The 25,892-nt window shown below is 41.7% G+C and overlaps 1 protein-coding gene across 2 annotated transcripts in view; it reads left to right on the top strand.

Moving 5' to 3' along the window:
* Positions 1–220: 220 nt before the first annotated feature.
* Positions 221–25,892, top strand: part of LOC126332816 (juvenile hormone esterase-like) — a 75,766-nt gene continuing 50,094 nt past the window's right edge. Inside the window, exons 1-3 of one of the 2 annotated variants that reach the window (XM_049996685.1) lie at positions 221–410; positions 17,769–17,906; positions 18,010–18,169. In XM_049996685.1, coding sequence (XP_049852642.1) covers positions 267–410; positions 17,769–17,906; positions 18,010–18,169 — 442 coding nt within the window. In that variant the 5' untranslated portion in view covers positions 221–266. The remainder of the gene's footprint in view (positions 411–17,768; positions 17,907–18,009; positions 18,170–25,892) is intronic. The other variant, XM_049996683.1, reaches the window with a different exon arrangement.

Genomic DNA, 25,892 nt, shown 5'->3' with positions numbered 1-25,892 from the left:
ACGCGAGACTTACAGGCCTGCACTGTACAGTGAGATGTAACATGTTAAGAACATAGATACTTGCTGTTTTCCTGTCAGCATTATCATATGCTAGGTAGGCGGTAATTTCATAAGCTGGCGGCTGCTGGGTCAATAGCAAGGCGCCTGCCCCACTCCTTGCGTATACGCGACGGTCGGCCTTGGCGCGCATACGTAACAGATGACGCACGCGGAAAGCGGCGGCAGCAGCAGCAGCAGCAGCAGCCAGAGAGCATAGACCGACAGAGATGTCGGCGGCGAAACCGGTGTTGGCGGCGGTGCGACAGGGCTCTTTGCGGGGGAAGCTGGTGACGTCACCCACCGGAACCGCATTCTGCAGCTTCCTTGGTATCCCTTATGCAAAGCCGCCTGTGGGATCGCTGCGGTTCAAGGTCAGTGCTTCATAGGTAGCGGCATTCTCAGTTCAGTGTTTTACCCGAAGCTTAGCTACTTAGCCCGTCCCACACTAGCTAATTTCTGATCAAAACTGACTATTCGTTGTGCATTTGCGTCAGGTGCTTGAGTGTAAGTCAACGCCTATCTCGAATATGTCAGTGGCAATGATGAGTTGACTGCGTGGAGAGTGGAACTCTATAATTTTGAGTATATGCACGTGCGAAAACAGGTGTCTGAGGTGTCGTCTGCCAGCATAAGTTACCTATTCTCACGTTATTCTCACCACACAGATGTTAAAACTGAGAATACAGAACTGCACCTCAGTGGCAGTGCAAAGAGCAAACTGGGAAACGTGTGCAAGTGGAAGTGGCATTGATAATGTTTGCAAAGTACATTTAGGTTAAAATATGAACCACTTAGAATGGAATCGCCAACATGCTTAGATTTATGGTGGGACATTAATCAGATCCCCTACTTAAACTGTGCAGTGTGTGGTAGGGTGCACAAAAAAGTTTCTTCCAGAATTTCGGGGTGGTACGCAGGAAGACAGAGAGCTCGTATCCATCAATAGACGTTCAAATTTCTCTTATGTTACTTTCGCTATGATCACTTGAGAAGTAGGATGTATGTTCCTTTTATTTTAACTTGAGATCTTGGAATTCGGAGAGAAAGACACTGATTTACAGGGTCCTACGCAGCTTAACAGGCAATATACACCTTCGAGTGCGACGATCTGTCAAAAGCCTGAATAACCACTTTTTACAGCGCGGACTAGTGCGAGACGGGCACGAAGAGACTCAGTGAGGTTCTGGAAGGTACCGACATGGATGTGTAGTTATTCCGGCTCCACTGGAATGGCAAGCTGTGGTAGGTTTCTCGGCTGAGGATCAATGAAGCGAACAGCCCGATGAAGGTAGTACGGCAGATACTGAATTGGGTTTAAATGTGAGAAGTTTGGTGGCCAGGGAAGTACGGTAAACTAATCGTTGTGTTCTTCATATCACGCACGTAAGTCGATGCGTCCTTCTGAGCTAAAACGACGCAAGGTGCAGCGCAAGTGGCTACTGAGTGAAAGGAGAACCCAAATACTTGCAGGGGCAGCAGCATTCATAGTTATACACCTCTTATTTAAGCTCGAAACGCGATTAACAAACACGCAATTTAACTGGTCGCAATTATTTACAATAAATAAATTTTGTATAGCAATCAGTGAGAATCTCAACAATTATTTATATTAGTCCTCAGGGAAAGTAAACACAGGTACTAAGTCTGCACCTTTATTCCAAAATTACTGTAACATTGGATCTCATAGACAATATTAAATTCAAACTGCAAGGAAAATGTATGGCCAAAGTCATGATGAGGCAGCACTTAAACACAGGGATTCACATAATGAATGCTCTCACTGTACAAATAACTGAAGTTCATAAAAGACCTTTAAAAATGTATGAACAAATATATTACACAACAATATACTAACTGTATATATCTAATCAGCCTTTTAAATGTATGAACAAATATATTACACAACAATATACTAACTGTATATATCTAATCAGCGGGATGAAGTAGCTGCTAATTCCCCTCCCCCCCCCCCCCCCCCCAAGGCTATGGCCAAATTACACAGGATTAATTTGAAAGTAGTTTTTTTCCTGCAAGGATACTGAATGCAACTTCTCCAAAATTTATGTAAAAGTAGAAATAGAGAAATAATACAACGATTGACAAACGTTAGCACTTGAAGCAGCCGGTCTCCAAGAAAATCGTGATCAAATAACTCTAAATATTAGCTTACCTGAAACGTAAGGCTTATATTCTTATTCTCTTCCAGGGCATGGCAATGTGTAACCAGATTATCCGAACATTCAGTGTCAGAGTGAATTAGCCACACACAGTGAGATTAAGACATCTGTATTTGCCCTTTCAGGCTTAAATTACTACTACTTAATTCAAAAGAAAATTTACAACTAAACTTCGCAAGATGTACGAATTTACGCTGCAGGCCACCAGTATTCCTCTCGTCTCCAGGCAAGATACAGTGACAACGCCACACGTAAGAGACTAGTGGCGGCAGAAAACAAGTGACATCTGTAACAAACTAAGATTGGCTATAAGCAAGCGGCAACAGAGTGGATCAAATTCGATAACAGACATACTATACAACAAGACAACAGATATAGCACGCTTTGGTGGGTACCTAAGAAAGAAGCGGACACCAGCATCTTAGCGAACGCAGCCAACCGGCAACCAGTCAGCAAACAGCTAGCAGGCAATGATGATACGAGTACACGAACGTAACGCAATGGCTTAGCAGCGCAAATAAATAAACCAGCACGCCACTTTAGCAGACACAGGAAAGAACTGAGAACCACCTGTAAGCCAATGCATGTATTCAACCCAACCCCAGGATTCGAAAATTTATGGCAAACAGTAGATTAGAAGACTGATATTCACTCTTGCCATTTGAAAATGCTTGGCACAGATTAAATCTGCATGAACAATAACCACTCTTCGGTTTATCAAACAAACTATTTAATTGCAAAACATACCCTCACTCGTGTTGCCTTCCTGCAAGAAACTTCATACATTCATATCACAGGCACACAATAACGAGGCCAATCAGGAGCGGCCTTTACTCCAACAAATTAACAAAATTACGACACTCAGACACCACTGCAGTTTAGCACATCGAGTTCAGTTTAAATTAGGGACAAGGAAAGCTGCAGCATGTGGTCACAATAGAGATTCCATACACAATGGGCTTACAAGGTGAGACTGTGTTAGAGATACGTTGCAGATGAAAAATTACTCACTCACCACAGTCACTTGAGGAAGGGACCAACCATTAGCAACTGTCGTGGTAAGAAAACACTGTCTCTCGGAACGCACTAGCCGTTTCGCAGAAAAGGCGGGAAGGGCCTGTTGCACGTCTACAGCTTAGCCACGGCGATACGGTCCAACTAGAACACCGCTCCGGCTCTCTTTTTACCCAGTGCCGACTTGTGCTGAAGCCGACCTAGACGTCGTAACAGGCAGGAGACGACCGCTGTCAACCGGTGTCCGTTGCTATCTGCCCGCCTTTCGGAGCCACACCTCCAGCTGTTCCATAACAGCCAGAAGCCAGCGCTGCTTCCCCGACCCAACGCGCAGCGGGAGATTACACACACACGTGCGGTTCAATGTACTGCCGGCTAGTCACACGGCTGAGTACCCAAAGATAGGTGCATTCTTGTGTTGAAACATTGTACCTTCTATAATGACGAGATCACTCTGGTAATGCCACGAAAACATTCCCCAATGGATAAATTTCCGTCCTCCGGCCTGGACCCTTCCGACGATTGTTTCAAGGTGTTTGCAGTCAGGCGATTCACTCTCATAAAAAAGTTCATTTGAAAATGTCGTCTGTCGCAACTTGGTGGACGTCTAGTTGCGGTACTCGCGTGCAAAATCCAGCGCACGGTGATGATGAATAGGTGCCGGCACGGGTGCATAACCAGGCGCCTGCTATGGAGGCTCATACGCAGCAATGTTCGCTGATTGGTAGGTGATTTTTGCGGTCAGTTGCCCCACAGTTTCAAGTCTATTCGCTAGCACATATCTCTGTAGGCGTCGTTCACCCCTGTCATCTGTGGCCTGTGTGGCATTACTGTTGCCTCTGCGCCGATTTTGGAAAGCGCCATGCACAGTTGCTTTTACCATGGCGGCATGCAAGCGGTTTATAAACTTGGCCGTTTCGGAAATGCTTTTTGCCTTGGCACGAAAGTCAATGATCATGCCCTTTTGGATGTGAGATAAGTCGCTCTTTATCCGCAGTACGACAACGACTGCATTCTTTTCCGCATCCCCCTATCACTTTTTAGCTATACCCTCCGCTGCTGGTGCTGCCATCTGCCATCTTTAAGTGGTTATTGCACGTTGATGTCCAACAAAAGTGATGGTTAGATTTATGTGACTGGACCATGTGCTAGACAGCTCATTAACAGAGGTCACAGGACGGTCTGGAGCCCTGGGTGAGGCAGCTAAGTCATAACACCCCTTGTATCTTCCCAACCGTAATATATATAAAGATGCCGTATGGACAGTGAATTGCAGGGACAGGGGCTACCTGAATGCATCACATTTCATGTTTGTGCTATTTTTATTACAGAGATATGTGGCCACCTTTGGTTTTTTTTTAAATGGTACCCTATGTTAAATTTTAGCGTAACATGATGGGCTTAAAAAGACGGTTTCAAATACTTGTATATCATAATATGGTTTATGTTCTTCTATCGTGTTCATCCTTCGAAGCGGCGTTGTCTAATGCGACCTTTCCTGTTGTGTAAAGTACATGGCAAACGTCGCGAGTCCGACCTCACACAAACAAGCCCATTTACGCGACAAATATATACTATTAAAATACTACACGATTTTAATACATTTTAAGTAACAGAAATACGATTGCAAATGAGGAGGCCCTTATTGATCACAATTATTTCGTACATATTTGTTTTTTTATTTGAAAATATTTACAATTGATCACCATATGAAGCAAATACACACAAAAATGCGAAATACACACTACATGATACTTTACTGAAGCAGCCGTCCGGGGTGACCGAGCGTTTCTAGGAGCGCAGTCTGGAACCGTGCTTCGGGCATGGATTTGTGTGATGTTCTTAGGTTAGTTAGGTTTAAGTAGTTGTAAGTTCTAGGGGACTGATGACCTCTGAAGTTAAGTCCCATAGTGCTCAGAGCCATTTCCACCATTTGAGCCTAAAGGCCTGTACAATGGATTTTCAGCATTTCCGTGACTAAACAACCCCGTGGAACACGTAAATTTTGTTCAAACATATGTGGTGAATCCTTCAAAACTCATAAATATGACATAGTGTGGAAGTTACTGATGAGATCGCCCACTTTGGGAGCCAATTATTAAGTGAAATCAAACAGCAAATATACATAAGCGAAATGAGCAGGTTCTTTAGATAACTAAAACATGGTATGTTGGTATGTTATTACAATACCTTCGCTACATAAAATTACAGATCCCAGGGACGACTTTATTGGGTGTGAACGTGACTCAGATATTAAGTGGAAGGAGTAGGGAATAAATCATCTCTCAAATCTTCATGGTCATTCGTGTATGGTTACAGATTTTGGTCGGTGCGGCCTCATAGTGGCGGTGGCAAGTCTGTAGCTCTCATCGTTGAGGTCTCTGTAACATTCCCCGTGTTGAGTGTCGCCGTGGGTTGGCATAACCGAACAGCGATGTCACGATGTCGAGAATGGATGTAAGGCGAGGAACTGAAACACTCAATCGAGCGCTACATAACCAAGCAATGGACACAGGAAAAGCATCGCAAAACGTAGACGAACATTAGGATGGAATTAAGGATCAGTCGTATTGAGCAGACTTTGTAGGCGGTCGGTGGGACAGTCTCCATGTCACGTTGCTTGCACGCCGTCTCACTTACCGCCCACCAATCACCCTCCTTAGATCACAGACAGCTCAAATTTTTCTTCCTGTATCTTTTGTCATTACCACCAGTGAATGGTGGTAATTTTATACCTTGCGTGGGCTGGTGTGTGAATCGAGCATTGGCGTCTTTCTCAAATGCTGACGTCGAGGCTGTTCCCTGCATATGTGCACATTGTTCCAATGTCTTGTCTACAGGTCTTAGCTGCTGTGGAAGCAGCCATACTACACTTTTTTGTTACGGTTACCTCTATATGAGGCGTGGAAAGTCTTATGCTTGTGTTTTGTTTAAGACTCTGCTGGAGTTCATGATTAATAACCGGCCATCTTACTGTTCAGAAAACATTATTTTAAACAGGCTGACTTCTTCCGTAGATCCACAGCTTCACATACTCCTCTGTGCGGATTTTTGGCGCTCTGTGTCTTATGCTCCGTTTCAGTGCCTGCACGGGTCCATCACTTCTCAGTACGTTTCTCGCTTCTTTAAGGCAGGCGAAAGCTGCTGCTGCCAGACAGGAGTTTCACGCGCTTACAGTGTGCATCCTTGACTCGTTCGTGCCTTTTCTCTGTCTTAGTGCCTCCAGGGGTTCACTATTATCTGCACATTGTTCATTGTGCGCTAGGCTTTTCGGAAGGTTCCCATTCTCAGACTAGCTGGAACATCTGCCAGCCTACCCCTTTCGTGGCTGCAGAGTGTCCATGCCTCTGGTGCGCGCCGTAGGTGGTACAGTTTTCTTCTCGCCCTTTACCGCTGACTCTGAGAATAAGTGATCGTGGTCACTGGCGGAAATATCGCAGTACCTGACTCTGAACTAACTATGTAAGAACTTAAGCTGCAATCATTAATCAAGAGTCTTAAGAAGGTTGTAGGGTATAGATAAACAGTATAAGACTTTTGTTCTGTCGGATGCAGTTTGGGCTATTATCACTTACTCATAGCCAATTTAAATGCTCAAAATATGTGCGATGTTTATCAAAAATGCCTTCTGAGGTCCGTTAAGAAGCTATTTGGTTCGAATGAAGCAAACTGGGTGCTTCAAGAAGATAATTATCTGGAACGTCGCGGCCGTCTCTGTGCAGCGGCGAAACAAGACAATAGGATGTCCACGATGGACTAGCCTGCAGTGTCTACGGATGCAAATCCGATCGAAATGTTTGATCGTACATTAAGACGAAGCTTAAATGAAAGCCAATATATACTTTGATGCAGCTGTCAGGTAAAATCAGGACGATATGGAGATCGTTATGGACAGAATATGCAGAAAATCTAGTGAAAAGCATGCCGAAAAAGGTGCAAATCTATAATCTATAACGAAGGTGTTTGGACAAACTATTAGGTAATTGAGCAATTAGTAATAACATGTATTTGCATGTAAACATACATTTACAGTAGCGTCTCTTATTTAATACAGATAACGGCGTACACTTTCTTGTGAAACAGACTATATGTGTTTATTGCCCCTGAAATCTACATCGTAAGCCACCTCACGATCTGTGGCGGACGATTCTTCGTGTAATAGTCTTACTTCTCTCTTTTCCTTTTACAATCGCGAATGGTTCGCCGAAGAACGACAGCTGCTTAGCCTCCATGTGGGCTTGAATCTCTCTCATTTTATCTTCATTGTCTTTTCGTGAGATATACGTGGGAGGAAGCAGTATATTCGTTGCCCAGTTTGAGAGACATAGGCTCTCAGAACTTTAAGAGTGACCATTAAGTGATGCAGATTGTCTCTCCAGCAGCATTTGACACTGGAGTTGGTTGATAAGCTCTGTGACGCTTCACACTTACGCGTTCACAGAATGAACCTGTAACGAAACGTGCTACTCTTACGTGGATCTTCTCTACTTCCTCTATCAGTCCTATCAGACACGAATCCCAGACTGAAGAGTGGTATTCAAGTATTGGTCGAGCGAGGGTTCTCTAAGCTAAATGCTTTGTTGATGGACTACATTTTCTGGAGATTCTTCCTATCAATGTCAGTCTACCTTGTATCTCATCCATGACTAATTTTTTGTGGTCGTTCAACTTCAGATCTGTACGCATAGTCCTACATATTTTGTGGAAGTAACTGCTTCCAATGACTGTTCTGCAGTCGTCTAATTTACAATAACGGGTCTTGCAGTCTATGTATAGGCAGTACGTTGCATCCGTTTATACTGAGTGTGGATTCCCACTCTCACCAGCAAACGTCGTTCCTCTGCTTGTCCTCCTACATTTCATTACAATCCCGCAGCACTGCGATTTCTCTTTATCGGCCACAAAAAATTTATGAACTTACGACGTTATGTACTAGGCCATTTATACATACTGTGAAACAGTTGTCCCGTAACATTCCCTTGGGGTACGTTTACGTCTGAAGATTTCTCTCCGTTCAGATGAGATTCTGTCTTCTGTTTACCAAAAATGCTCCAGTCTAATCACGCAGTAGGTCTGGTATTGCATACGTTCATATTTTCTTGTCTGGGTGATCATCCGGAATTGTATCGAATGCCTTCCGGAAATCAGAGGAGACGGCATCTACGGGTACGACTGAATCCACTGCCTTCTCTGTCTCGTAGGAGAACACAGCGAGCTGATTTTCTCGCGATCGTTGTTTTCTGAACCCATGTTAACACTTAAAGAGCATATTTTTACTTTCCAGAAAATTCATCATACACGAGTATAAAACGTGTTCTAAAACTCTAGAACAGACTGACCACAGAAGTAAAGGCCTATAGTTTCGTGCGTCTGTTCGACGAACATTGTTGAAAATGGGGATGACCTGCTCTGTTTTCAAATCATTAGGAATGGTTTACTCATTCGGAGACCTACAGTTCACTGCTGCTAGAAGAGAAGCGTAGTTGTTTGCGTACACTATGTAGAATCGAATTGGTACCCAGTCAGGTACAGTAGCTTTTCCTCTGTTGTGCGACTACAGTTGCTTTTCTGTCCCATGGTCATTTACTTCGGTATCTGTGATTACGTCGTTCGTGCGACAATTTAGAAGAGGAACTGCGTGTGATTTTCCTGTATGAAAAAGACATTTAGTATATCTACCTTTTGTTTGTCATTCTCCGTTTCAGTGTCATTACCGTCACAGAGTGTCTGGTCAGAAGGCTCAGATGCGTTTACTGATTTAATGTAAGTCCAAAACTTCTTAGGATTTTCTGTCAAGTCGATAGACAGTATTTTACATTCGAACTTGTTGAACGCTTCACTCATGGCCATCCTTGGGCTAATTTTGGCTTCAATTAGCTTTTGCTTCTCTGTATGGATTTGGCTGTATTTGAATTTGCAGTGCAGCTCTTTTTTCTTTCGTATCAGTTTTCGAACACAGTTGTCAAACCACGATGGCTCTTTTCCATTCCTCACAACTTTGTTCGGCGCATTACTGTCTGCAGCAGATATGCGTGGATTCTATAGCAGAAAATAGAGAATGAATGACAAAACAACTCTTAGGTAAAAATTGTTTACCTAATTTCAATAGGTCGTAGTGGCACACAAATGCCCGCAAATACAGTATACAATCCAGAATAATCCAAGTGCGTTGCCGAAGCAGTATTGACGCCATAGTATCACTACAGACGCTGAGTATCAGGAGAAGTACTACACACAAATGAACTCCGGTAACAGCTTGTGGCGGGCTCTTGACAGTGGCGCTTTCTGCGTCTGTAGAGTCGAGCTTATCCCTGGAGGGGCTGCTGGATGGCGCTACACTGCCAACCTCTGAGCTGAGGATCATGTTACTCTCTAAGGTAATCTGACAAGGAGACCATCAGACCTGGTAATCACCGAGATTTAATTACGTTGTAGAGGGATCTATCGTGAGTACAAAGCTCGTGGCTTTTTATGCTACGGCCCCTACGTTTCGAGAAAATCGATATTAAAATTTTATGGTTACCACCTATACCCGCAACGTTAGTCATGTTTCGACCAAGCGAGCGGAGTGCAGCGGCCAGGGTTTACAGCTGCCACGCTATGGATTAGCCAACCGTCTGATATTTACTTTCACAGTATGGGTAAAATATCCACGAAAAAAATTCAAAATGTTGCATACACAAGAATGACCTAACACGCGTGGTGCTTGTTCGGACCTCTCAAGAAAATCGTCCACAGTCCGAACAGTCGATGCATTTTATGCTAACTCGGCCATACTTTCAGCAGTGAGCAATACCTCAAATCTGTTTTTAAGGCGTAATGGGACATCTGTGTGGCACGTATCCGGTTTCGTCTTCCACCCAGATATTTGCGATCTCGCACCGTGAGGTAGGCCTAGGCGTCGACCAGCAGGGACATGCGAATCGAAAGGCGCAGCGGCGTCAGGGGCCCCAGGCAGCGGTGGAGGCTTTCCCTATCCTACTTTAATAAACTTTTGTCTGGATCACAAGTAATGGAACACTAAGCCAAAAAGTTGCTGGGTGCTACCTAAATTCGGCTGCTGCTTCTAGTTCACTGCAAAATCAGTTCCTCCAAGCCGAATCCACTCAAAATTTACACAAAACCCTTAAGATTAAGTTAGTAAACACTGTCCTAGACAGTAAAATACACAGACACAGTTCACTTTTTCGCAGGAGTACATGAAAATTTAAACTGAGCCAAATACTGGGTGTAAAGCAAAAGCTGTTACTATTCTTTAACGCATCCATGGGCGAGACCTCCTACTATCTTCCGTGACAGCTATCCGTAAATACTGGATGCTAGTGACAACTTTCACTTGTGACATTATCTTTTTATTAAGAATTACGTATTGAATTCTATTAGCTACAATGTTCCCAATCAAGTTACTTACCTGATCTTTTAACCCGTCTTTACTATGTATAGTCATGTAACTCTATCGTAGACTTGTTACATGTCAATAAACACGATATCATTGGGGGTTACGCTATGTAAGGTCCATAAATTGGTTCTAGCACAGTTAGGTCTCAGAATTCTACAACAAACTGCTCTGTAGTTCCGCGCGCCTTGCTGAGATATTCCTTAAAATGTGGTACTACTTGCACAAATTACCATTCACGTGAGAAACATTGTTGTTGTTCCAGCGACTTGCAGTAGTTACTAAAACAGGAACCAATTCTTTCGCTGTTTGATATAGAATGTCAGTTTACAGAAAAGGACCAAAAGAATAACAACGACAAAAAGAAAATAGCTGTCGGGCTCATTGCAGAGATGTGTTCAAAACACCAACGCTTCTAACTGCACCATTTACTAATCATTTGAACACATGGAAGTTATAGCTGGTCTGGCGAAATAGCTCTATAAATGACCAGGAACAAGATCTAATCTGAACTTACATTTACCATGACAGAATGAACATAAAAACGCAAAACAGCATTTTCTACCAGGTAATAAAACTGTACAATAATCTGCCCAAGCAGACAGAAAAAATTGCTGAGACAAAATTTCTGGGAAAGGTATTTAAAAGCACCTATTAAGCAATACATCCTCTGCAGTTAGGGATTATTTACATTACACAGAGATTTGTTAAAAATCTAACACAAAGAAGTAATAAATTGATCGTAAAACAGCTATTACATCACATAACACTTCCATACTATGTTCTTCCCTTTCTTTCTTCTACGTTCTTCACTTTTTTTTTCCTTTTCTGTTTTTGCTTTTTGTGGAATGCCTTACTCACAAATCTGCAGGTTGTACAATCCTCTTATTCTCTTTCTAAGCGCAACATGCCACTCATTGTAGACGAATACTTATTTCGTATTTTCGGCTTGCAGATGGGAAGTTGCTGTACACAAATATCGTCGCAATGGTCCTGACGTCAACCGATTAAAGTGTTACTTTATGAAAAGATGTAGGTATAGTGTGTGTGTATGTGTGCGTGTGTGTGTGTTTGTGTGTGTGTGTGTGTGTGTGTGTGTGTGTGTGTGTAGTGAATGGGATGAGAAATGAATAAACAGTGTCTTGCTTACCTTTTAAATTATTAAATAACTTATTTATAAAACTTTTATAAAACTGTAATATATAGAGGATAAACTGAATTAGGTAGCATTGTTTTAAATAGACCGACCTTGAAATAGAGAGGGATGGGGCTGTGGCCATCATGCTTTACATTTTACGTGGTTTCCTTACATTACTTCAGGCAAATGCCACGACAGTTCCTACTATAAGGCCACTGTCGATCACCTGTTCTATCCTTGTCATGCTAGACCTGTGAGAATGTAAATGCATGTATAAATGAATTCCGTTATTTCTGTTGTGATATTGTAGAACCAAGAGGCGTGTAGTATCCTTGTAAAATTGATTTACAGATGAATAGAACTACTACTACTACATCTTCTACTAAGACGTAACAAGCAACGTCGTCCGTTCCAGTAGCATTTTCTCTGTCGTGTGTGTTCAATAGGAGTCAGTTCATAACTCACTTGTTTCTCTCTCTCTAATGTTTTAGCATCCATGCGACAGTCGACAGAAGGAATTTTTTTAGTGAGTACTCCCTTTTCGATCATGCGTGTTCATCTTTTAATAGGAAGCACGTTTCAACACTACTAGAAAGAAGAAATTAGTTTCGCGTCCTGGAAGGGCTGCCGTTTGAGATCAAAAGAATTAAGCTGTACTTGTATCAGGTAATTAGTGAAATCTCGTAAACAGTAGTGAAATCCTCGCGACATGGCTTGTGTTGAGAATATGTCTCACCCGTGTGTGACAAAGCTTTTGACCTATACGTCGGCATTAATACGCATCATCAAAGAACAAATCATTTCCTAGAAACTTCTTGACAGCTTAAAACTCTGTGCTTGACAGTGACTCTAACCCTGAACCTTGGATTTTCATTGTGACACTAAGAAGGGCGTCCTTTTCTGGTCCTCTCCCAAAGTTTTCATCAAATATGTGTGCGTTTAAAAGTGCTGTATCGCATCATCTCTGGTGTAACACGGAGTATGGATGATTTTCTGTCGACCTTGATGAATCGGATATGATAAAAGCCCAGCCGAGATTGCGGTCTGTTCTTTTATCTACCATGAAACAAGTTATATATGGCTGAGATAAGGATGGTGTTTGTACGTTGATAGAGCAATATTGTAGACTTGTGTCGTCTGCTTGGATGGTTGGCATCAGTTTAACGATGTTATTCAGACTCACATGATTACTCTCTTGAAAGTGTGAAAATAATAAAAAGGAAACATATGTACTATTTTATCAAGCCGGAAATAATGAAATACCTGAGTTTCATTACGCACTTGTTCCTCTGAAGAGATTATTTTGTTACGAAAAGCCACCACACATTCGTCTACAGCTATTTTATTTATACACATTTCAATGCTTAGAGTGCTGTTTTAAGCAGACACTTGTATGTTATGTGCAAAAACACACAGTTTGTTACTACACAAATTTCATGTAAAATTATAGCTACAAAATGTCATAAAAGTTGAATTTCCTTACAAAATTCAAAGATATTATATGTTACAAAAGCTTGAGACAGTGGCTCTTAATAGTTAATGTTTGTGTCTTGTTTTAAGAGATTTTTACGTCAGCCACCGTTTAGAAAACATTGGAATGAACGATTTTAATTACCTTCAGTATGATAGTTACTGTTCGTTTATCGTGGTTCCACCAAGTAGTCAAGCTTTAGGAAAAAATTAAAAATTACTTGTACGTCAAGACAGCGACTGATACTGAGAAGTTCCAATTACATCAGTTCTGATGTATCGGTTACGATTCACCTATAAATTTTTGATGAAATATTATAGACTCAGCCAAGCCATGGTGTTAATGTTACGGAAAACACACTAAAAAAACGTTAAAGGAGAGGGGTGATGAGAGGTTTACGTCCAGCAAATATACTGGGCGCTACCTTGGTGCTGTTTCCTCCCTCTCCGTTGTCACACGGACGTTTTTGTGAAACTGGCTGTTGACACCAAGGTGAAGTCAGATTTCACTGCGTCACCAGTAGTCGATGATACAAACTTAATATGTTGAAGCTGTATTTGCTTTGGTAGTAATTACAGGTATTTTGGACACTGTAGAGATACGGCCTGTTTCGTCTTTCCTATAACATTGAAAGTACTCACCACGGTAAGTTCTTCAGAGGCGCAGGCAGCTAGGTACTGTGCTTCTGATTTTGGGAAAGCTATAAGAAACTATCTGCGCTACACATGCAAACAGGATGCGTAGAGTTATTTTATTGTCCTACCCGTGCAAAACGAGTTAATTTCATTATGTCTGACAGTAACTATTAAATGAAGAAAAAATTCTTTCTGTAAGCATCTGCTCCATATTGACCCTGTAGCTACACACATAGGTTCACAAAGTTTGCTACCTAGTCCGTCCTAACACATAGTTCCAGAAATTGAAGTACGAAAATACGCTCAGTTTGCACAAGCCCTTTCACATTTACAGAACACGTTGTATCTAGCAGCCAGCTCAAGATTTTAACTCACGTCCTGTTATTGAAATAATTACACTTTTTATAAGTTAATAAGCTATTTGTAGAAAACATTCGATATTTAATGGTATTAAACGCTATCTAACCCATGTAGTTCACCACGATAGTTCGCAGCTACGACTGAACAGTACGCCACGTGGTATTTTCATCCTTCGAAAGAAAATCTCACTTCTCACACACACACAAAAAAAGAAAAACCACCTTGAAATTTCTATAAACGTCACCGCGACTAATCATAAGCTTTTACATATTAATTCAACCCTTTGTAAGACAATAATTGCAGAATCCTCACAAAACTGATCGTAGCTCCCTGCTGCATGGTGCTACATGGCCTCAGCATGGGAGCAAACGACGAACTCCTCAAGACTGAAGGACTAAAGTCCTCTCCCGCTACCAAAGCGCACGAGATATCTCTTCTCTGATACGTCGAATAACACAGTAGCCAATAATCTCCCCCTTTCAATTTAAGTAACCTGGTATCTTATTCTATTGGCCAATCACATTTCTTAAATCAGTTTACACGAAAATTCAAATTAACACATTGCAACCAGCAAATGAAATCAAATTAATCTCATCTTAACAGACATAATGGCAGAATAAATTATTTTATTTCAAAACAACCGAAAAACGGCTATTTTACAATCTTGGTATTCCCTCATTTCTGTGACTCACTGTAGAACAAACCGATTCACGTGCTCACTAGCAATTAATTTATTAACAGTACAATTCATACTTCACATTCACGCCTCATTCACCCCCTCATTCACTCAGTCAGCACAACGAATGAAAATAATGTCATTCAACACATAAAATAATAGCACCTGTTTGAAACTGAAAATATTACCTAAATTTTAGATTTTTAATCAAAATGCTGTTTACTCAATTATTTAATGATCAAGTACCCAGTTGAAATTCTTCACAGAGTTCCGCAAAAAACATGTCTGGATGTCAAAAAGTGATACATTCTGTATTTAGGTAATTTTAATTCTGCGCATTTAAGAAGTTAATTTTGATGTCAAACTGAAATCCTTAGTGTCCTGAAATCTGATTCCCATCACAAAAGAATATGCAAGATTCCATAACAAATGGTCTACTAGAAACGTATTTAATAATCGACAGTTATTTTAGTGATAGCGGACCTCTGTTAAGTAGACACGTGCAGCTTGACTTCACGCTCCAGCCGATTTAAGCGCTACGTATGCCACTCGCGGCGTGCAAAAGTGTCCACAGGGCTTGTGAGTCACTGAGCGTCGCAAGAAAGGATCTGTCCCGTTCCATACCGATGATTTATCCTGTTAGCCGGCCGCGGTGACCGAGCGGTTCTTGGCGCTTCAGTCTGGAACCGCTCGACTGCTACGGTCGCAGGTTCGAATCCTGCCTCTGGCATGGATGTGTGTGATGTCCTTGGGTTAGTTAGGATTAAGTAGTTCTAAGTTATAGGGGACTGATGACCTCAAATGTTATGTTCCAATGTGCTCAGAGCCATTTGAATCATTTGATTTATCCTGTTAAGCTCGATGTATAACAGCACATATCCATAGTGGGGATTACAGTGTCTCTTCATTAAGGTCACAAAACTCCACATAAACTATAACATAGGAACGTGTTCGGCCGAGATCTTCACATGACTCATTAAATAATATTTTCACCACTGACACCATTTGATATTCCTGATGTGATTGGAAAGCTTGTGAACTATAGGATAAATGTTTTGGGGCAATTATTCATAAATAATTGTAGCTTCGGTGATAATTGTATCCTTTGCTGAATTCATGCTTTGTCCCTTTCTTCCTCTGGAGCGACTAGTAGCATATGACTCGCATTCACCTAGTACGTAAATAATCTCGTGACTTGATGTTGACTGGAGAATATCTTACTAGCTGCTTGTCATTTTGGCGTTGTTAGGCATCAAGACACTTAATTTTACGTGTCTTCTACATTTTCTTTCATGAAGTTGAATAACATAAGGAAAGGGCCATAAAGATATTGGTTTCCACAAAACGGTTTCAGGCGGCTGGCAGTGAGGTTCCTTTTAGAATGAAAATGCAGATAACCTTGACTTTTTGCCGTGAGGATCTCTTGTACCTTCTTCTATAGAAGTTGAAAACAACTTCTGATTTCGTATTGCCTGGTTTTTGCCCCATCAGAAAATATCTGCTGAGCCAACTAATACACGTTACGTAATTATAATTTATTATTCATCCAGAGTTCCATGATTATTATAAATAATCAGTTTCCATTCTTCAGTGGCCTTAGCTCCCCCAGCTCCGTCCTCATTCCATGTTTCTATTCAGAAATTCTCCAAAGTTTTAATGTTAGAGTACCTTTATGACTGCTGACTAGCCACTGAAATAATTACTGTGTGCAGAAATGTATATGGATAATAGTGCTCGTCTGTATGAATATAGTGAACAACGCAAATAACATTTTTCTGCGTTGAATGTTCCAGATCTCGTACTCGAATCTATTGTGGCTTAATTTCGGCGTCTGTAAAAAATTGTAATGCAGCTCTCTGTGTTCGAAAATCTCAGATATAAACTAAAGTCATTGTGTGTAACCAGAGCATTCGATTTCTAACCACCAGACCAGTAATTACTTATTTAATCAAATTGTGTAATCAAGGGCGAACGAATTTTTCAGTCAGTCGTAGCATCTCTGTAAGTGGAATCCACTCTGTTAAGAGGTCTACAGCCCAGAGACACTGTACTTCGTAAATCTCCTATTATTTGTTTGTAATTTAGAACCTATTAAAGACAAGACCATTTAGTGCAGCCACATCTTTGGACTGTGTCACCAAATTTATATTTCTGTGTGAACAACTGTTGTAATTATTGCATAGTTCATTAGTAAATAAGTTACATATTTTATCTTAGCCAAGTAATCTTAAGTCGCATTTACTCTGAAATAATCCCTCATGTTGTATTCCTAAATCTAGTTTAGTTTTTCACTAGTTTCAAAACGTTGATTCAACAAAACTTCACTGCACCGCATACTTATCCTCGTACCTGATGTTGGGCTAACAGCCGAAAATTGGTTTGTGAAATAAATAATATACATTGTAGAATATTGCATCAGTGTTGTGTGTGTTTTCATTCATAACATATAAAATACTCTTCCAACAACCGACTGAACAGCCGATCAATGAAACTATTTGTTGGCACCGTAAATCGGTTCCGCATCAACGCATTAGCATATCTACCAAGTTACGCTGCGATACGGTAGTTACAGTCCACACTAAATTTCCATAAGGAGCTGCACTTTAATTACAACCCCCTGGTATGATTTCATATTATCTGTCAGAGTAATCTGAGAAAAATATTGAATTGAGAATACCAGTCGTTTGACACTTTGTATACTTCTTGTGAAATTCAGGTGTGGCACACACGTTGTCATTATAAAAAAAAATGTCAATTTCAAAATCTTGCCCCTTTTTGTTAAGTTTATGCCTATGTTTACGCTTGTCACCAAATTAGACTGATTTGAGAGTTTATTTAACTATATTTATTTATTTTTTGCAGCCGCCTCAGCCAGCAGAGGCATGGACTGGCATTAGGGATGCGACGTCTAAGTGCCCAGTTGCTCCACAGATCAACGATGTAACTAACAAGTACGTCGGAAACGAGGACTGCCTCTTTCTCAATGTTTACACACCAGAGGTACGGCACCTCATTAGTGCGCTTCTGATAGTTAATTCTAGTTAACCCTTTAGAGGCTCACGATCCCGCCTCGTTATTTCATAGGCAATGCGTCAAATTACAGTTACCATCGGGAGCGAGTGATGCGCTGAAGCCGGTGATGGTGTGGATCCACGGCGGGGGATTCACGACGGGGTCTGGCGACGTCGACCTGTATGGCCCTGACTACCTGCTGGGCCACGGCGTCGTCGTCGTGACCTTCAACTACCGCCTGGGTGTTCTGGGTAAGGATGGATGTACAAACACTGAAGTTGTGTCCAGTGCTATAGCTGTAACAGCAAAGGTGAGTTCAGACTATGGGCAGTGTCAGAATAGTGACCTTAGGGTAAGGACGAGACTTCTGACAATTTTAGATGCGTAATATGGATGCGTGTATGGTAGCTGAGTAATGAAATTATTTTGTTCGTAGTGGATCAATAGAATTCGACGATTGTTTCTGGATTAAGTGATGCAACAATGAGATCAATTACCTGATTATAAACGCGATTTTGGATTATCTATTAGTTTTGTCGTTTTATAATTTTCGGGAGGGGATAGAAAGATTAAGGATTTTGCTCTGCATTTCTTTCTTTATTTACTTGACTTGCAGTTACGAAAGTATAGACGCATTAGAGCCGTAGCCGTCATTGTTGACAGCAGTTTTGATTTTCTTGATTTAATCGCTCTCACCTGATTACGTCTGGATCTACAAACGTACTCCAGAAATCATGGCACGTTGCTTGGAGCCGGGTACATTGTACCACTACAAGGACCGAACACCAAATCATTACCTCAAGGTAATAGGCGAACCTGCAGTTAGCCGGCAATAGACGCTGCGACTCGCCTGCCTCATAGCATTCCCGCCGCATGTACACTGTTAACAGTGCAGTAAGTCAGCGCCAGCTAGATGTTAATTTTTCTGTGCGGTATTGTGTGTTCGTGGGCGCTTTCAGTATTCTACGGAATGGAGCATTGACGTGTGTTTGGTAGTGAGCGAAATGCAGGAGCAACGGCACACAAGGATTCGTGCGTTGTCGTTCACGGAGTCTCTCGTAGATAAAATGCGTTAATACGTGACACGATAGAATAATTATATCTCAGATCTTACCAAAACTATTTTCATTGTTTTATTAACAATATTCTCTCTGGAAGTTCCTACAAAGTCCAACAGAACGCAGACTGATTAGCGACAACATTTTTTGCTACACAGGTGGAACAGGTTCAAACCTCTTACGATATTTTATTGTTTATCTTGGAATACTTTAATGTTTTCACGATGAAATATGTATCGTATCCATCTACAAACTTCGAGAATGATCATTTATTATTTTCAGTCCAAATATGTCTGTGGTTTTGTTTTTTCCACAGGGTGAAGCAAGGAAAATATTTTTCTTCAACATTCCTTGTAACGTTAGTTTTTAGTTTTTCGTAGCAGCTGCCAATGGTTTTTGTTTTTTTGAAAAGTACTCCATCACATTCTAAACGCAAACTAGAGACGTTGTTTCTAACAAACTGGCATTCTGTACGATAATGATATGTCCTTGAGGTGCTTATTTTCGTGACGCAGCTATACTAATTTCCTTTCCTGTCCCTCTTGCTAAAGTGGAACAGGAAAAACTGCTGCCTGAAAACCTCTGTACCAGCTCTAATTTAACATAAATTTTCTTTGTGGTCCTTACGTGATATGAACGTTGGTGGCAGTACAATTATTCTGCAGTTGGTCTCAAATGCCGGTTCTCTAAATTATAGGAACAGCTACTTGCGAAAAGAGCGTCGCCTATCCTACAGGGATTCCCATTTGAGTTAACGAAGCATTTCCGTAATACTTGCGTGCTGATCGAACCTTTCAGTCACAAATCTTGCTACATGCCCCTGAATTACTTAGTTATCGTCCTTTAATCTCACCTGGTGCAGATCCCAAACACTCAAACAGATTTTAGTTTATTATACCCGGACTCAGAATGTGTTCAAAAACTCTGCAAATGCTCCACAGACTTTGCACAAGCGTTTGTGAATATTCTCCACCGTTTTTTTCTCTGCAGAGAGAAATTCAGTGAAGTCACGTTGCTTGAAAATTACACCTACAGACGCCATTTTGGAACTGTCCTACAGCTACGCTATCTGTTGGAAGCGACAGAAACTTGACGCACTCACTCAGGAGATCTCAAATAATACATACTGAACGTTTCGCTTTCGTCGCATCGATTTCGGCCGAAAACGAAAATGACGTGGATTACGTTCTAGGCAACCCTCGTAACTTCGGACGTTACTGACATCTAATGCATAGCTTTTCCATTTAGCCAATGCAGACAGCTCAGTCCCATAGCTTTCTTCTCTCTTCTTGCTTATTAAACGACGTGACGATACAATAATTTACAAGTAATCATCGTATGTCGCACCACTCACTCCTTCCAGTTCATTGAGTTCTCCCTTACCGTCTGCACCGAACCTGTCGGCCTTTCCTCCACCCTCATCTACCTTGTCCTTCCTATTGAACGTCACCCCACCTGGATCCCTCATCTCCGCTTTATCACATCCAAAGCCCACAACCGCCTCCAACTCCTCAAATTCCTCTCTGGCCAGACATAGGGGTTGAACCCCTCTACTATCCTTCACACATACAAATCCTTAATCAGTCCCATCCGCTGTTAAACCAGTCCCACCTGGATATCCGCCCCCCCCCCCCCCTCAAATTCTATGAGTCCCTCCAGATCCTCGAGCGCCATGGAATCTGCCTTGCCTTCCGTATACGCATCCTGTCCCACATGCGGATTCTCTACGACCTGATTCCTTTTCCCCATCTGTTCCTATTCCTTGAACATATCCACATACTCTACACCTCCCTCCGCCTTGATCCCCCTCATTCCCTGGCTGCTCCTCTCCTCTCCAACCCTCGCCCTCTGCTACGCCCTCACTGTTGTGTCCCCCCTACCCTCCATATCTACACCCTTTATCTCCTTTCCCCTCCCTTATGATGCCCTCTCTCCCTTCCCTCCTATCAACTCCGATACCTCTCCCTCTCCCTTCCTCTGTCCTTTTCCTGGGATACCTCTCCTCCCCCTTTCATCCTGTTTTTTCCCTGCCTACCCCTTCTCTCTGCCTCCCTCCTCTCCCCGAGTCCTTTTGCATTTCCCTCCTCTGCCTTTCCCCATTCCCTCTCGCGTCTGCCCTGCCCCCCCCCCCTCCCTTATGAGTCCTCTGCCCTGTTGTTTCCCCCCCCCCCTTTTCTTTTTTCCTCTCATACCCCTTTTTCCCCTCATCTGTCCAGCCCCGCCCCATCTGCCCTAGGTTGTGGTGTGTCATCTTAATGCCAACTTTTTAGTGCAGTGTTTCCAGTGATTGTGAAGTGTTGTGCATCTTTTCCGAAGTGTTGCGAATGGACATCATACTGTCACTGGGTGTGATTTTGATATCTCTTGCAAACAGAAACCAGACTGTCGCCGTGTTTTTTGGTTGTCTGTCTACTATTTTACCTACCTGCTTCATGTGTATTTTATTAGCATCGCCCACCCTTTGTTTTATGTTTTAACTTTCCACAATTTTACAATTTAAGTCGCCCTTTCATTGGCTGCTTTAATTGTTTCTTCTCTTAATATGTATTAAAAAATCTGTAGGCTGAATAGCAGCGTACTAAGTTGCTGGCAGCGTGCCCACCTGGGGTGGAATCGAAATTAAATAAATGATAAAAAAAGGCAGTAACGTATGCTGGGTACTTCTCTCCTTGTGTTAATTATTGTTTTATATGAAGTTTCTACATTATCTTAATTCACACTCTGAATGCTTCGAGTAAAAGCCATAGCATCTTGGTGGTCTGTGTATCTTCGAACGGGCAGGATACCAATTACTATAGCTTGTTGCAGTGCCTCACATGCGAATTAAACATATTGACGAAGAGTTCGTTTGTTAAGAAACTACGTATCGTGTATACATACTATCTTTTACCTAAAGTGGATTTTATTGAATAATAAACGCATAGAAAACCTGGTGTGACATTACCTTCGCACCTGTACTACACATTTCAATGCTATACCTGGATCATTCAGATTCTCAACCTAGCGTCTTCTGTCCTTAGATCAGGCATCTGATACCTACGTTTGTGACGCTCTACAGGCAAAAGCTCAGACAGTATGTCCGAAATACTTATAAACTTTTCATCTGAACTCGTACGCTAGTTAGATGAAATTCTTGTTTGCAGCTGTACATAATTAGCATATAACATGGCACCAAATTTACACGTTCCTTTCACGTTGAACAGTTCCAGCGAAAGTGTCATGTAATTTCCGTGTGATATTGTGCTAAGTCCTGGTTGAGACATTCTTCTCGATCGTTGTTTGCAATAGGAGAGTAATTAAGGAACTAGGTCGCAATTATTCCCCTATCTTTTTCGTTTGACTACACAACGGTTGATTCAGATTCTGAATCTCTGCTTAGCTGATTATTGTTAACCCCTCTTTAATGACAATGAACTTGTCACCTTTACTAGTGTGTCATCATGTTGCCTTATGAATATAAAAACGAGGTTACCCTTAGTAGTCACCCTGGGATAATAACTTACTTTCCGTCGCTAACATTACAAATGTATTTGATTACTTAATAGGGGATAGTACTCTTGCGAGTACTATCAGCCTACAAATTAGCTTATAATTTTATATGAGTACTTTTAAGGCATATAGACGTACACTACCTAATCAGAAGCACTGAGACACCCCTACATAAGATTTGACCACTGAATGTCACGAAATGCGGGCCCGCCAGTATAAAAGGAGGCTGGAAGTACTGTGTTATCAGTGGAGAAGCAATAGCAGCAAAATGGGTGGGTCAGGAGAGCTCAGTGACTTAGAAGGTGGACTAGTCATTGCATGTCTCCTGAGGAACAAGTCCCTGCTAAGGCCGCGCAATCCGACTCTTGGTGATGTGACTGTGAAGCGAAAACGTGAAGGAACAACCACAGCTAAAACCAGACCAGACAGATCAGGTACTGAAAGTTAAGGACTGTCGAGCACTGTAGAGGGTAGTTGTAAAAAAACAAAAAAACAAAAAAAATTCGTGGAATCAGCAGAATAAGTCACTCGTGACTTTTAAAGTGCTACTAGCAGTGAAAGTACCACAGAGATTGTGGGTAGTGACTTAAAAACGAGGTGCAAAGGTCAAGCTGCTCCTGATAAGTAACACATGTCTGTGGTCAATGGAAAGCGGATCTTGAAGTGGTATAGAGAGGGGAGTGGATGATTGGAAACTAGTGATATGTGGTGATGAACGATTGTCTGCCTTGGCAATCCAATGGAAACTGATTCCTTCCCCTCAATGCTGGATGAAGCCAATGCTGTCCGCGGAGCCTCTTGGTTTGCCTTAAACCTCAGAGTTAGGAAATAATATATAACAGCACTTCACAAAAACTTCTCTTACTTTAATTTGGGCAAAGTTAATGATGACACTAGTCAAATCAGTGTCGCTAAGCAAATCATATTATGTGTTCATGAACTTGTTTACATGTTCTTGTCCAATGGTGTAGCGCTTTAATGTTGAAAACGAACATTCCCCACTTCAGTTGAAGATAATCAAAGACGAGTAAATGCTTAAGACTATTTCTACATTTTGGAAAGACTATTCTAACGAATTTTCTATCGATACGAGGGTGAGTCAAATAAAAACCTTAAATTTGTAATAACAAATCGCGCCGTTACGCTGTAAGTAGGTAAGCGTGCTACAAACAGCGTGCAGAATGGCCTGTAGGTGTCAGCATAGTGCAGATGCACACATACCGTCGCATTATCAGTATAAAGATGGCCGCCCCACTTGCGACTTGCACCAGGGAAGAACAGCGTTCTGTTATTCGATTTTCGCGTAGTGAAGGTGTGAAACCTGTTGAAATTCACCAACAGATGAAGGTTCAGTACGGTAATGCATGTTTGTCACAGCAGCAAATCTACGAATGGAGTAGGAAGTTCGCAAATGGTGTGGCTTTAGTGGAAGATGCTCCTCGTAGAGATCAGGCACATCTAGTTGTGGCTCCACAGAACATTGCAGCATTGAAGCCATAGTGAAGGAAAACAGCTGAGTGACAATGAATGACACTGCAGCATGTTTACAGATTAGTCATGGGTCTGCACACCACATTGTGCATGATGTGCTCCAGTTTCAAGAAGTGTCTGCAAGATGGGTTCCACGGCAGCTGATTGCTGAAATTAGAGAACGACGTGTTGATATTTGTGAAGAACTTCTTCGGCGTTTTGAACGAGAAGGTAATGACTTCCCTGCAAGAATCGTTACTAGGTACGGAACCTGGGTTCACTTACACTAACCGGAAACGAAGACAGCGGCAACCCAGACCTTGCCCCAAGCGATTTACATATGTCTGGACCACTGAAAGACGCAATGGGAGGAGAGAAGTTCCGTTCGCATGAAGAGGTACGCCACGCGGTGCATAAGTGAATAAGTGGTTGCGCGGACTATTAAAAGAATTTTTTTCCAAGGGGATTTATGCACTTTTTAATCGCTGGAGTACTTGCATTGTGCGTGGGAGAGATTATGTTGAATGGCTATGCAGCTTTGTACCACTTCTGCAAATAAATAATATTTAAAAAAAATATTTAAAGTTTTTATTTGACTCACCCTCGTAGTTTATAGAACTGCAGTTCCAGGGGCTCGTGATTTTTGCTATCAATACCAGCAGCGAAATGTGTTATGAGCAGCTCACATTGAGCTTTCTTCCGTATCGTCTGGGTAAGCATTGAAGATAACTGGAGCTCTTTTCACGATCTCTTCTGCTGTTAAAGACAAACTGCTGAAGTATTCCAAATACACTAGTCACTTGATGGTGCTCTTCTGTGTGTTTAACTATTGCAGTCAACACGTTATCAATTATCACAGTGAACTCCTAAATTTCAAAATTTTGTCCAGGAGTTTGATTTGCTCCTACTTCGTTGAGTGTATTAGAGCCGCTGGAATTGTCGTACTCTATGTTTCACCTGAATCGCCTTGAAGTCTGTTGCTTATATTCTTTACAGCCGGTCAGTACTTCGGCTTTTGTTTCAGAATCTTAAAATGTGGACTTATTTGCTTGGACGTAACCAAGTAATTATTTAAAAGGACGTATCCCATGTTACGAAGCAGAGAAGCGTTCTAAGATTTCGTTCCAAACGATAGTCATTGTTCCCGTTTACAACGTACTAATCTTCGAATGTAGTCCGTAAGCCTTATTACAAGACTTAACTTTTTAATCCACACTGTTAGGTATTGCATCCAAAACTTGCCTGATAGTGGTAAAACTACATACAAATGGCTTCGTAGCATCTGCTACGGTCAGTGGCACTGTGTTCGACAAGATTTTCAAAATCTGATTATTTGAAGTAGTTTCTTTCAATTCTTTCAAAAGAAGACCCAGCGCCAAGTAAAAGCGGAAAACGTATGTTAAACAGCAGTATAGTATTGCAGTCTATCAGTCCACAGCGATCGAAAGAGAAACAACGACAGGAAAGAAATCCAGAAACCGCGAAACTGCCACACGTTATACAACAGTAGTTCACCAACAGGAAAGCAAGCTCCGCTCTAGACGGCTGGTATCTGGAGTACTATACGAAACACAGAAGGAATGACTCTGGCACAAAAACTAAATATGGTGTTCATTAATTACTTCCTGATTGCTAATCAATAGAGCCCTATTCTGACTGAACAGGTTATTACAACTAGCACGGCCAACAATAGGAACCTCCCATGTAAGTTCTGCGGCGTTGTCAACTTACGATAAATAATGTATGATGTGGCCAGCGTTCCCTTTTAGAAATAAGCTAAAACTGTTACTACTCATTGTGGATTTGGTCACCAACGTCTTTCCAGTTGGACGGTAGGTAGAATACAATTCATAACTAATCGTTCAAATGGCTCTGAGCACTATGGGACTTAAGTTCTATGGTCATCAGTCCCATAGAACTAACCTAAGGACATCACGCAACACCCACTCATCACTAT

Source organism: Schistocerca gregaria, chromosome 2 (genome assembly GCF_023897955.1).
Source record: "Schistocerca gregaria isolate iqSchGreg1 chromosome 2, iqSchGreg1.2, whole genome shotgun sequence".
NCBI lineage: Eukaryota > Metazoa > Arthropoda > Insecta > Orthoptera > Acrididae > Schistocerca > Schistocerca gregaria.
This window is presented reverse-complemented; position numbering and strand designations above follow the sequence as displayed.